This window comes from Pleurodeles waltl, chromosome 8, assembly GCF_031143425.1.
Source record: "Pleurodeles waltl isolate 20211129_DDA chromosome 8, aPleWal1.hap1.20221129, whole genome shotgun sequence".
NCBI classification, from domain to species: domain Eukaryota; kingdom Metazoa; phylum Chordata; class Amphibia; order Caudata; family Salamandridae; genus Pleurodeles; species Pleurodeles waltl.
In genome coordinates, this window is record NC_090447.1 from 400,513,729 (window position 1) to 400,528,278 (window position 14,550).

The following is a 14,550-nucleotide window of genomic DNA, read 5'->3' on the forward strand; positions in this document are numbered from 1 at the left end:
GCAGTGGGCTGGACTAGGTGATGTTAGGGAATAGCTGTAGAGACATTTGGGAAATCTAAGGACTCTTATTCTTTGTTGGTTGTAGCATAAAGCACTGTGGGACTGACTCTAAAGCATCTTTCCGAGACAGAAACTGGATGACACTGTAGTAAAATTTAGAACGTAAAACTGTGATAACATTAGATTGTTTCGCTTAGGGGGTGTCACCAACTCCAGCTGAGTTCAACTTTTAAAAACACCTGCAAACACCTTCATATTAACTAGTCTGAAAGTGTATAACCCTAGATACATAGAAATTTGAACATGATTTCATGCATTTCCTCATATAAAAGCTGATTGGATAGGATACCATTTGACTACTGTTACATTAGGTAACCCTTTCTCTTGTAAGAATTGTTGGCATTGGCAAATATGCTACTTGGAGTATGTTTTTTGGATTCTCTGATGAGGACTCCACTCTGCATTAGAAATGTCACCCGATGGAGATCAATGTCTTTCTCAAAATATTTGTTCATAGAAAAGACTGTGGACCTGATTTAGAGTTTGACAGATAGGGTATTCTGTTGCAAATGTGAGGGAGTACCCTGTCCATTAACTTCTCGGTCTGCCCGCCTAATTTAGAGTTCGGCAGACGGTAAGCTTTACATCAATGAAGCTCTTGTTGACAATGTCAACAGACAGCTTCCTCAGTTGTCCTGACTGAGTAGGGTCTATTGGTGGAAGAGCGTTACAGTGCTCACCCTGTTTGGGATGGACAGTCTAATCTAATTATTTTCGGTCCGTTCTGCCAGGTACAACCTGGAGGTGAGGGACAGACAAAAAGATAATAATGACCCCCACACCCTTGAAGAGAGACTCCCAGGGTGTTGGGTCATTAGTTTTTAATTTTTCACAAAGAAACTCGCACTTTGGGATTTTTTTTCCAAAAGAACAAAAATATTTAAAAGTTTGGTGAATGGCTGTCAAAATGAATGCTGGCCGTCCATCAAACTTTTTGGACCATGAAGAGAACCGCTTTGACTGCTGTTCCTTTCAAGGTACAGAGATAAGCACTGGGTCAGCAGTCATATCTAATTCTGAAAGACGGAGCACTGCTGGGACGGTGGAGGTAATGTTGTCTGCCATTCTGATGAACACTACTTTGTCCCTCAAAGTCTAGCTCAGGCACTGTTTCTTCTCTGCCTTGTAAAATGGATGAACTATCCAACTCTAAATTATCTTTTTAGTCACCTGTGTCTTCACATCTAGTGTAATGGGACCTCAATATTATAACATCTTCAGTCTGTAATGTTAAAGGCTTTTATTATTGCCACTAAAGTTCTGCAGATTTCTCACTCTATAATGTCTACATTAACCCACACCTATTTCCTCTTACTTCTTTTATGTTACCGTTGAAGTTAACAGCCAGAAACGAGACCGTTCTGCAGAAGGTGGAGTCATTGACTCAAGCGGTCGAGCTGTACCGACAGAGAATGGACTGGCTTACAAGTGGGAGCCGTCAGCTCTTCGGTGTGATCCAGGAGCCCTCCATCACCATTGTTATTGATTTTGGAAACTTGTCTAGAAGGAAATTTGATATATGCCGAGATGCACTATGCCTCGTTCTTAGGGAGCAAGTGTCCCGCATTTCCCGTTTTAACTTGATTCGGTAAGCATACTGCATTTACTGGCACTTGCTCTTGCATGTTTTCTTATAAGTTCTTCATCACTTTCCGGCGAATGCACTTCCATTGTGAGAATATTTATATGATTAATTGTAAATGTCAGAATAGTTTCTGCAGTACTACAAGGCATAGAGGTTTTTTGATGATGGAGTATTTTGGCCAGTGCATGCAACTTAGTTGTGAAATGACCTCAAGCCACATAGCACTAACCATGCTGAAACTTGTAAGCCCATACCAATGACATAAAAATCAAAGTACATGGCATTGCAAATTAGTGGTACCTAGGAAGTCCAGGAGTTGCTGAAATGCACCCCAAAGACATAGGGCCAGTTGACAGCAGAGATGTCATAAAGCTCGGCGGAACAGAGTGGCAAATAAACAAGAGCAATAAATTAGAAAGAAAACTGTTCTTCCATTACCCGGCAGATCTCAAAGACAGTTGATATGTTTTCTCTAAAATACACATGTGCATTTTGAACTGAGTGGAAGCATTAGCTCCTGGACGTGAAGTTGCCTATATCTGGTTAAACACTTCTTTTTTCCTTTGCCTTGATCATCTCCCCACTTGTTCCATACTCATGCTTCTTCCATTTAATTCACGTTTGAAGAAAAATAGCAAACATGTTTTTCTCAATACTGAAAATACTAATAGTGAAAAATCTCTTCTACTAAATTTACAAGGGTTTATTAATGTGATCATATTTAAATGCTTCTGGTTGCTTAAAAAACGCTGTTAAAAATGAAATGGGTGTTGGGCACTACAAGATGTAAAGCTAAAAGGAGTACACTACATCAGCTTTTAGAAGCAAGTGGTCCTATTGGAAAAGCCATTTGCCTCTAAGTCTAACTTGTATGCATAAAAGGCTCAATTATGATGATAGTTATGCACAGAAGGTGACCTTCCAGTTATAAGTACTTGTACTCATATACAGCCTTATCCCACGACTTGTAATATTGGTCATTAGTTAATTCCACTCAGCGGGGTGATGAGGGTGTTCCAGGGTAGGATTTTCCCAAAAAGTCTAGGAACACCCACTAACTCTTAGACGTCTCTCCAACCCATTCCAGCTCTGGAATTGGTCAAAGATTTACTCCATTCACACCATTGTGTTCATGTAGAAAACATTGCCCCATAGTAAAAACGAAACACTGTCACATTACACCAGCCGTGCTTAACTGGAGCTGGTGGTTCCAGATGGGGCCCACCAGAACCCATTTTTGAAGACTGCCACTTATATTTCCTCATCAAACTTTGACCCTGAGCAAGAGAGGGAAAAGTCCAGATTGGGGAAAGAAGGAAGCAAGCAATCTAAAAGCTATGACAGAGGGAGACACATGAACCAGTAAGAGTGAAATGAAGGAGCAAGGAGTATCTAGTGGTGGATTAAAGAGGCATAAAGTGTAATCATGACTATGCAGCTTTGGTGTTGGCACACTGACGTTCGGCAGAGTTGGGCACAGTCTTCTCTGCAAAAACATTGAATCCCTGCACTTATTCTTTTACAAATAAAGCACTGCACAAAGGTGCGAGCATTTGACCAAAGAGAAGAAAAGGAATCCACTAAATGTTTCCAGCATTTTGTCCGGAATGTTGTGACTGGCGCTGGTTTCCAGGAACAACCTGGAAAACCTTTCTAAATGCCGGAAAGTTTTAAAATGGCACCTATGTGAGGTGGCATTCCTCTTGGTGCAGAGTTGGATAAATAAAAAACCATTGGGTATGCCATATTTTGGATGGACTTCAGATACATTGCATTATAAAAGCACGTTTCAGTGATGAAACTGCCCCTCCTTCGGTAGGCTGAACAACACAGTAGGAAAGGCCAATCCTGTCTCGAGGAAAGTTTATACTTTTCCTCTATTCTAGGTGAAAGGCTGGCTTTGGAGGCAAAAATGATGGGTGCTTACTGAAGAGTTCTGCATCATAACAGCAATAGGGCAGAAAAACAAAGTACTGGAATAAAATCACACATATTTTGAAGATGTTAGGAATAACCATGACCTCCTAAAGTAGATTGCATACAGAACCAAAATCATATGTCCAATTACAAGTGCTGGTTCACAATACAGAGAAGCTCAGAAAATAGCTCTCTGAACACCAGTTTATGTGAATCTGAATTTCTGAGATACTGCTCATATAGCAAATCCAGATTTCCGCCAAAATGGTCTATGTTCCTAAAGACCTTGAATGACAAGCTTTACTACATAAACTTTGTACATGATGTTCATACAAATACTAACTGGCTGTAATTTACAGAAATGCCAATCATTCCTTAAGAACAATAGACAATATAATTTCAAGCCCATCAGGATAGTTAGAGAATTAAGTAAATTTCAATTGACAATAGGGAAATTAAAAATTGCAATGCTAAGATTAAGGGCCTGATTTATGTATATTGGCAGGGAGGTACTCCGTTGCAACGGCAAGAGTTACCTCCTCTTCAATATAATGGTCCGCCCACCAGGGGCTGTTTGAGAAATGGCTACATGTCTGCCTGGCCAATTTAGATGAGTAGTTTTTTACCGTTCCTTACTGCCCGGTAAAACTGGGCAGTAAGGAACTGTAAAAACATTCTATGGCTGTGCTTCTCATGGCATGGGAAGCGTTACTCTTTTTCTTTAAAAAAAGAAAAACCCATTTCTGAATTTTCTTTTTGAAAAGAAAAAAAGAATACTGTTTGCTACAGGGCTGCATCCTTTCCAACGAATCCCCACAACAAACAGTAAAATGCCTTGAGAGGAGCCGCCATGATGGCCAGGTAGGCAGTAATTTAAAAATATGTTGGGTGGAGGAGTCTCAGCCTGGCAGACGTAAGGTCCTCCACCGGGCCAAGGCAGAATACTCCATCTACCAGAAAATATATTGTGCCCTAAGTTTTATTACTTAAACTAAGTGCAACAACTGAATGCAATAAGTCTAACCAAATAGTGGGTTATTTTGTTTTTTATCGTGGCTTGTATTGTACAGTATAAATATAAGACAGATCAGCAAAACTTCTATAAATAAATTTAGGTCTGAAATATATGATAATGATTAGATTAAATAACACCATTCAAGCATAGCAGCTCCATTATTGCAGTTTTTTCACCAGTGCATGCACTCCGCCACACGTGCTACTAAAATAAAATGTATTTTCTTTTCTACAGTCGGTCCCCAAGGCAAGCCCGTGAACGATTGAAAGTGTTGGGCGTGAGGTCGCTGCTAAGCTCGACCTAAAAATAGCTGATATGGAGGTGTTTATGGTTTCTTTCCACTGGGCTACTCCATTAGCAATTAGTTCCGGCTCTCCCTCCTTTTTCATAAAAAGTCAGGGTACCATTCCCCTTTTAAACATGTCCAAGCTGCACTTTGTGTAGTAAGCCACACGTGCTACTAAAATAAAATACAAACAGGATGTGAGCATGTGAAAACAAAGTCTGCAAACACATTCTGCTGCTTAAATATCTACTACAAAATATAGAATACTAAAATCTAAAGCTCACAAAAATATCTCCATACAAAACCTACAACGTGCACCTAATCCTACTGTTACATCCTAAAAGTTGCTGCAGTTAGACTAAGAAGAAGTGTCAGTAATTTAACCCAGTGTTATATATATATATATATACACACATTTTGGATGAATGTAGGCATTAAATACAGAACGAGATTTTTTGTAGGCATATATTCATGTAATGTTTTTTGGCAGCAAGCGTTTTTGCAAAATATATTTTTGTACCCTGTTGCTGCGAGGGATAGTGCATGATGCACTGGTGGCATTCCAGTGTATGTCAGCCTTGGATAGTAGCATCCTCAACCACCTAGAACACGCAGTTCTATCCGTTTCATTCAAGAAGGTCAGTTCACCAAAATGCCAGTGGAAGCGGAAGCGACATCACACACCCTTTCACCTCCACTTTCACTCACACACATGGATACTTATACATACACACAAATTCACACTTACATACACTCTCTCAAGCAAACACACTCTCGCCCACAAGAATACACAACATACATTTAAAAGCATTTTTACTTACCTCAGCTGCCATGGAAGTGCATATTACAGCCAACTGTACTCCATTTTTATTACACTAATAGTGAATAATATACCATTATACACTATTACTTTAATAAATTAGCAGAGAACAAACAGAGGGAAGCCCCAAATGACATCCATAAGGGTGAGCTGCCTCTGTGTTCCTGGCACTGAATTTACCACCTCTGAGGCAAGGGGTCATAAAGACAGTTCCAGGGGTAGCAAAGGGCAAGCCCGGGGTCATTAAAGTTAGAGCTATTGGCTCTGTAAATTCCTAAGTGGACTTTTCTTGCCACATACATGGTAAAATGTAAAGTAAAACAGTTGACATAAGCGAGCCGGTTCAAAGCGCCACGGCCGCCATGAGCGTGAGTGCGAAGGAGACACACAAAAGAAAAAATGTTAAGTAAAACACTTGACATAAGCCGATTCAAAGCACCACAGTTGCTATGAGCACGGAGACACATAAAAGGAAAAAGATGTTCGCTCACAGTCAAACATATCGGCAAAAGTGCAATTATCCATGTGTCGGTGTAGGAGGCCAGCCTGGTTTGTAGTGGGTACCTAAGGTACTTACACCTTATACCCTTTCCAGTTATCCCTTATTAGTGAAATGTAGTCAGTAGCCAGTCTGTCTAGAGGTAGCTGTAGGCAGAGCAGCCAAGGCTGAACTAGGAGACATGCAAAGCTCTTGCAATACCAATGTAGTCACACAGTACTTACACACATGAACGACAATACTCAATGTTACAAAAATAAAGTTACTTTATTTTAGTCACACAATGCCAAAAATACTTTTAGGCTATACTCCCTTAGGAAGTAAGTAAATCACACAATATATGCATGAATAACCAGAAACAGGTAAGTACACAGTAGGAAAACAGTGCAAATAGTGAAAATCACAATAGGTTGCAAGGAGCCTAGGGGGAACACAAACCATATACTAAAATAGTGGAATGCGAAAGTCTGTTTCGCACCTAGGCAAGTGTAGTGTGTAGAGGGGTGCTGGGAGTGTAAGCAAAACACCAAAGCTAAGTAAAATACCCCAGCCCAGAGCCCAGGAAAGCAGGAGTAAATCAGAGCTAGTTTCATAAAACACACTAGAAGTCATGATAGAAGATAATGCAAGAACCAAATGAGACTGGAAGACACCAACGATGGATTACTGGACCTGCAAGACCTGTGGAAGAAGGGGACCATGTTCAAGAAGCACTGAAGAGTCCAGGAAGACCAGAGCCCCTGTCTACCGGATCAAGGTGCAAAAGTGGAACCACTGGTGAGAAGACAAAGTCAGTATTGCACCAAAGAAGACAGATGCGAGATTCCTTTGGTTCGTCTGGTGCAGGCTAAAGACAGGCAGTCCTCGGAGGATGCACGACCTGGAAACTGTAGCAGTTGCTGGGAGGAGCTGAAGTTACAATGTTGCAGAAGTCATCTTTGTTTCTTTGTTGCAGTTTTGTAGAGTTCCTGGAGCAGTCAGCGATTGATCCGTTGGTAGAAGATGAAGTAAAGGATACAGAGGATTTCTGCAGGACTCTTGCAATCCGAATCTGAAGAAAAACCCAGAGGAGAGACCCTAAATAACTCTGAGAGGGGGATTGGTCACCTAATCAAGTAAGCACCTATCAGGAGGGGTCTCTGATGTCACCTGCTGGCACTGGCCACTCAGGAGCTCCCAGCGTTCCCTGACCATCCTGAAAACAAGATGGCAGAACACAGGGACACTCTGGAGGAGCTCTGGGCACCACTCTGGGGTGGTGATGTACAGGGGAGTGGTCACTCCCCTTTTCTTTATCCAGTTTCGCGCCACAGCAGGGACTGGGGGTCCTGAACTGGTGTAGACTAGATTATGCAAGGAGGGCACCATCTGTACCTTTCAAGGCATTTCCAGAGACTCTGGGAGGATACCCCTCCCATCCCTGTAACACCTATTTCCAAAGGGAGAGGGTGTAACACCCCTCTCCTAAAGGAAATGCATTGTCCTGCCTTCTTGGGATTGAGCTGCGCAAGCCCCAGGAGGGCAGATGCCTGTCTGTGAGGTGGCAGCAGCTGGGGCCGCAGTGAAAACCTCAGAAAGCTGGTATGGCAGTTCTGGGGGCCAATGGTGGAGCCCCCAGAGTGCATGGGATTGTGCAACCAATACTGGAGTCAGTATTGGGGTACAATTCCCAGCTGTTAGACACCTTACTTGGCCATATTCGGAGTTACTATTGTGAAGCTACATATATGTATTGACCTATATGTAGTGCACACTTATAATGGCGTCCCCGCACTCACAAAGTCCGGGAAAATGGGCCTGGATGACATGGGGACACTTCTGCTAGTGCAGGGGTTCCCTCACACACAGTTACAATGGACCTAGCCTTCAGGTTCTGAAGGTTAGACATATAGGTGATTTATAAGTGACCTGGTGCAGTGAAAATGGCTGTGAAATAGTGCATACACTGTTTCACACAGGCTGCAATGGCAGTCCTGAAGAAGTCTTTGTATGGTCTTCTTATGGGTGGCAAAAGAAATGCTGCAGCCCATAAGGATTCCCTGGAACCCCAGTGCCCTGGTTATCTATGTACCATATACCAGGGACTTATAAAGGGGGGTCCAGTGTGCCAATTTGGAGTGAAATATGGAGTCACTAAATTGTAGTGACAAACTTAGAAAGAGACAGAGCATGAGCACTGGAGTTCTGATTAGCAGGACTCTAGTGACAATTTAGAAAATAGTGAAACACACTGACAAGCAGGCCATAAACCATAAGCACTGGGGACCTGGCTGGCAGGATCCCAGTGACACATTCAAAAACACACTGACATCAGGCAGAAATTGGGGATAACATGCCAAAGAGAGGGTACTTTTCTACAGTCGGTCCCCAAGGTAAGCCCGTGAACGAGTGAAAGTGTTTGGTGTGAGGTCGCTGCTAAGCTCGACCTAAAAATAGCTGATATGGAGGTGTTTATGGTTCCTTTCCACTGGGCTACTCCATTAGCCATTAGTTCCGGCTGTCCCTCCTTTTTCATAAAAAGTCAGGGTACCATTCCCCTTTGAAACATGTCCAAGCTGCACTTTGTGTAGTAAGCCATAAGCACCACTGATTTGAAATAAATTCCTTAGCAAAACCATAATATTGCTTTTTTTTTTTAAACATGCCTGCTTCATCCATAAATCTATGAAACCAGCACAGCTCGAGAATTGCAGGCATTTCCTGTCTGCAGTGGTGTAATATTCAGGAGAATAGAAAACTATCCACCTTTTACTGAGAAAAACTCAATAAAATCGTAACGCTTTAGTTTTTAATGAAAGCAATAGATTGAAAAAAACTGCCACAAATGAACAACTATTAGATTGGAATGCAGAAAACAGTAGTGAAAGTCAAAGATGTTATCATAAAATTAGCTCAATGTCACTTACCTTAAAAACACAAATAAGAAACAAGAAAGTGCAACTGCAGAAATAATGTCTGGCTTTATTATTTATCTGATTGAATTAAACATAGATGGCCTGTAAAGTACATTTGCTCATTCATTCCAACAAATACAGCTTTTACTGGGTCAAACAAAATTGATCTTCAGCAAGGACATCATTTAGATCCTTAAATACACCTTATTTAAGAAAATCTAATAGCCGGAGGCATCTTTAAGCACTTTTTGGAATTCAAAGATATGATGGAGCCGCCCAAATTTTAATTAGGAAGGGGTGAGTGTGGCCATGTAAGCAGGTGAATGCGTCATTATCCTGAGCTTCGTCATCATCTTTGTTCTTTACCCTCTCAGTATGTACTGGGTCCTAGAAGTGGCTAATTTGTGAATAAAAATGTGACGATGCCCAGAGCTCTCCTCTGAAACACGCGGCTGCTGCATTTAAATGTACGAGCACAGAATACTGAGGCAGTGTAATCCTAACACCATCTTGGGCCTCTTTAATCTATCTACAGCCACTCCCTGCCCCTTCAGCTCTTGCAGCTTTCTGCTTTAATCCTCTGCGGCACTTTTCTGTGCTGTCTTTTCCATATGTTCTTTGTAGGGTGGCCACCTAGCATAGAAGCGAATTCTGCAAAGTGGGTGTAAAAATTCAGGACAAAGGATCAAAATTCAGGACAAAGGGTCAAAATTCTGGACAATGTTAGTTTTGTAGACACATCGACTGAGGTAACGTCTTCTATCTGCTAGCCTTTTGGCTTTAGCAATGGTAGTTTTGTTTTGTGAAGGTTTTTGTAAAACATTACTGCTTGGGGAAATGCTGCCCTCTCAGCAATATAACAAAAATAACTAGTAGCAAAAATACTTTGGGTCCCAAAAAGCACAAATGGCCAGAATGGTTCTTTGCATGCCAAAAAGCACAAATGGCCAGAATGGTTCTTTGCATGGAAGAGGCTACTTTGTGGTTTGATGTACTCCTCATGAAATGGAAAATGGAGTCACTTACGGGGTGAAGATAGCCAATGGCTGAAGTGGGCTGTTCCACTGCTGCAAGCTGTACACCGTAGTGGGTGGAAGATTATGTGAATGATAACAGACCAATGGCTGAAAGACTGGTTAAGCTATTTATACCTACAAATGTGAACATCTCTAGCTATCTGTTCATCTATTGTACATGTCTAATTTTAGTGAAATTAAAAGCTCTTGGCTAATTCCAGACCTTACTTTAACGAGAAACAGCTATTCAACCAAAACACTGCTGAAACAAAAATCCAACACTGTGTTGGCATGGAATGTTCCAATCCTATATAGCGTAATGCTTCTTTTACCAGATCAATCTCACCAGCATTCGTATAATAAGAAGTTTACAGTCTAGCTACACTGATTTGATGGTGTGTATTAAAAATTATAGAATTTCATAATGAACTCAGAAACATTCATGTACCCTAACCATGATAACAATGCACCAGTGAACTCTTGAGTTATGTGTACCCCATATGTGGACTAGAGTCTTCTTGGTGGAGCAACATTCTAGTCTGTTAAATGAAAAGCAGGAGTTTTTTGTATAGTGCACTTCCTCAATTTACATATTGAAGTTGCGTTTAAATAGTGTTTATTACCCCTAGCAAGGCATTGGAGTGCTTTTCACCAGGCACCAAGCTGCTCCAGAGTCCAAGGTTAGTGGTTAGTCCAGTATTATTGGTTATTGTTGGCTACTGGGGTTTACCTTGTGTGCCCCCAAAAAAACATTCCATTCAGTCAATCCAGTTTCTTTGTGGTGGATTAAATAATTAGGAGTTATTTGTGATCATGAGTGAAGGCAGGGAGGTATGTGCGCTCACACACATCGATGGTCGGATTTACAGATGAGCTAGAGCTAGGTATTATTAGGTTGGACGGATCTGACTTTCAGATGAAAGAGCAGATGTCGTGATATTGTAAATGGGTTTTGTGCAATTTACAGAAAAAAACAATAATAGAGATTAAGAAAAACATGCATGTGACAGTAGGGTGTGCTCCAAGAGAGTAGGCATGCAGAGGATAGAAGGGAAGGTGAGGGCCTTGCCACCTCGAAGGGAAAAGGGAGGTGACAATCAGAAGTTTTAATTAAAGGTCAGTTTTTATGTTGGATTTTAGGTATATAGAAGATATTTTCTTGGTAGTGTGCAATTTGAGGATACACATCTGTAGAAATGAACTGCATTATTTGCATATGAAGATTGTGCAATATTAGCTATTTGTGATAAGCGCTAGAATCAGGCATGTTTTTAGGAATGCCTCCACTCTTCTGCACTAAAGGCCTGATTTAAGAAATAGAAATATGCCTGACAATTTTGGTAAAATTGGTACAGTATATCACAACTGGCGACAATAATGCATGCCTGTAGTCATCCCCGCTAAATATAGGGTGTATTACAGTAGAGTTGTAACAAAATGCCAAAATGAAGGTAAACCATGCAATTTTGTTTACAGCAGGGAAAGAAAAGTAGCTCAGTGATATATGCTATCACTGAAGAGACACAAGTCTTTTACCAATAAAAGGTAAAATCTATTTGCCCTACTGAAATTTCATTTCAGAATAGCAGTTTCTTAGGAGGTCACCTATGAAAACCATATTGTCCTGAATAGCTAGGTTGAAAAATTTGAACGTATCTCATGGAGGTGGGCGAGCCACGGAAAGCAATAAAGCCACTGTAAAGCTTGAGCCAGTCTCAGCTAGAGGTCCTTATGTAACTTGAATTCCAAAACAAGCTGAGCTTCGATGTGGCTTCTGCCTGCTATCCACGCCTTACCCTTACAGGCAAAGAGTTAAAAGCAATACATTAGCATTTGTGATAAAATAAAGAGACATTTATAGATACCCATCTAGTGAATGGTTTATACAATGTGAATCTAGAAAACCAGGGATTAGTCCCAGCTTCATCGCTTAACCAAACTGTATGATCTTCGACAAATATTTTAATTCGACAATCTTCCTTTTGCTTCATTATCACATATGAAAATATGAAAACACCTTCAAATAAGTGACTTCAGAATACGAGCTATACAAAATAGTATTGTGTTTGATTATCAGTGTTTAGTTTGAGCCAGTGGTTTCCGGTGCTCAGCAATGGCACTTACTGCCAACACTGGGGCATGTCTATTTTAGAAATGAGCACAATAACAGTTGTGGATTAATGCAATATACATTAAAAATAACTATTACCGACCACCCAAGCCATTCTCATAGCTTAGGGGCGTGAAATAGTCTGAAAAGTCACACTTGTAGGAGTGTGATTGTTAATAGCAGTTGTTAGTTGTTTTAATATTGTCATTGACAGCACTTCCCAGATCAATGTGTGGTGCAAGCTACAATGGCCTCTGATGCGGGCCCTGGCACCTATTTTTTTTTTACAAATTAGGCACTGACTAAAATCTGGGCCGCATAAAGAGTGCAGATGAAAACTGGGTTGCATCGTAGGTTACTAATGCCACTGTCTCCAGGGCGCCTGCAGGACAGGAATAGTTTGAAATGTGTGTTTAAAACTGTCACTTTTAATAAGTATCTCTCACTGCAGTGATACATTGTGACCTAAAAAAAGCTTCTGCATTTTGAAGTGTACTTGTTTGACTTTTGAAGAAACGTTACCATATTTTGTAGGGTGCTGTTGCATAATTTACATGGTAAAAAATGTCAGGGCTCGACTTGTGCATGCACTCTTAGAGCCAAGCCACACTCGTGGCTTGGCTCTGCCACATCAAATACACCACAAAGAAAAACGAGGCTCTTTAATTTCACACATTATTAACTAGGATCACTCAGTTTGTCTAAGCAGCATTCGACTTGAACTTTCAGGAGCTTACTGAGGCCTGCATCTTTATTTGTAAAACCCTCACTCAACACAAACAAACGAAGGTTGTACATTAATTTAATCCTGCTGGAAATCAAGTGTCACGAGGCGCAATATGAGGGCAAAAAGGCCCTTAAGTAACAATTAGGAGAAAGCTAGAGTGATGGGAAGACGGGTGAAAGCGAGAGAAGGAAATAATGCACCTGACAAAACTGTGAAAATAAAGACAAACTTGTCCCGAGCAAATAATGTGTGACTCGCCTGCACTGGAACCAGGAAAGAAAAGAAGCTAAGGTTTGGATGTAACCCTTAAAGTAACCCCAGGACAAATTAAAATATTCATTTGGGTGGGGTGATGAACCCTAGCATTGGCTGGGGACACACAAGCCAATGGATGGCCACTGCAGGGTAAAATCCAGTCACATCATTGTCTGGCACCCTCCATTGACAAATTGCATCCATAGAGAAAGTTATCGCAGACAAAGGACATGAGTCTAAAATTGCGAACGGACCTTATAAATTACGGAAGGGTGGTCACCACAGTATGTTGCTTGTAGTAATTGCCTCATGCAGAAAAATACATGCTGGTCCTTAAAAATAAGTGCAATGCCCCACACCGGCGACCACAGGCTCAAATTGTGCACTGGGTCCCAGTGTCTTAAGGAAAGCGCAACGTTGAACTGTGAGCTGGAGACACGTATGTTTGCGATTCTGAGCTTGATAAGCCAACATGACAGTGCCCATCTTTGTGTAACCTGGGACTTGAATCTCATCAGAGTGTGAGTGCATGGCCTTGGAGAATGAAAGAGCTGGAGGCGGAGGAAACAGGACTCCAAAACTTGCAGCTGTACCTGTTCACCGATTGCAGTCACTCAAATGTTGAAGCTGGCAATCAGTGTTATCTGTTGAATGGTGCTCTTGTTTAGAATAGTCGTACACTATTTTGTGCTGTTTCCCACTTTTGCTGTTTCAAATTTTCTAATTTTTAGTAATTGAATATCTTCCATAACTTGTATTTAAGATTACTTTGTGTGATATGTTTTTGTCTCTTTGTTTCAAAATGAGAGTGCTCCACAGGTGGGCACCACAGGTTTCCTGCTACCTTCCCCACATAGTGGAGAGATTGAATGAGGCTGACTATCAGAACACAAATGTCTTGGTTGAAGAGAAACAAATATTATGTCTTGGATATATTTAGGAGCTAACCCATGTAGACATTTATGAATAATACACAGGCATGTTTTGTGAGCTCTCGTTTTCCCAAAAAGCCAGTGTAATCCTTGATTATCATTGGAAATATGACCTTTTATTGTCAGTCCCCTGAATACTTGTACACCACTGTTTATGACATAAGCCTTGTGCAGTTGTTAGTGTTGTATTAAGTTGTATTGGAATGCTGGGAGTCTTATTGGCTGCTTAGCAACAAGACATGGAATTGGAATGGGCAATAGATAGATTGCAAGGCAGTGGGCAGTTGCTGACTGTTATCTGCCAGGGTTGGATGCATACATCTTGATGGCAATAAAAGACTTAAAAAAGAGAGAAATGTAGTGGTGTCTCTTTAAAGTGGTGCCGAGGATGGGATGCCTTTTGTTTGAACCAACCCTGGAAATATTTTGAAACA

General features: G+C 41.1%; 1 protein-coding gene across 3 annotated transcripts in view; it reads left to right on the plus strand.

Annotated features, from left to right (window-relative positions):
- The window catches only part of VWA3B (von Willebrand factor A domain containing 3B), an 829,217-nt gene that overhangs the window by 70,141 nt on the left and 744,526 nt on the right, over positions 1 to 14,550 (plus strand). For all 3 annotated transcript variants that reach the window (XM_069204269.1, XM_069204271.1, XM_069204270.1), the window contains one exon: positions 1,398 to 1,648. In XM_069204269.1, the coding sequence (XP_069060370.1) occupies positions 1,398 to 1,648 (251 nt within the window). The remainder of the gene's footprint in view (positions 1 to 1,397; positions 1,649 to 14,550) is intronic.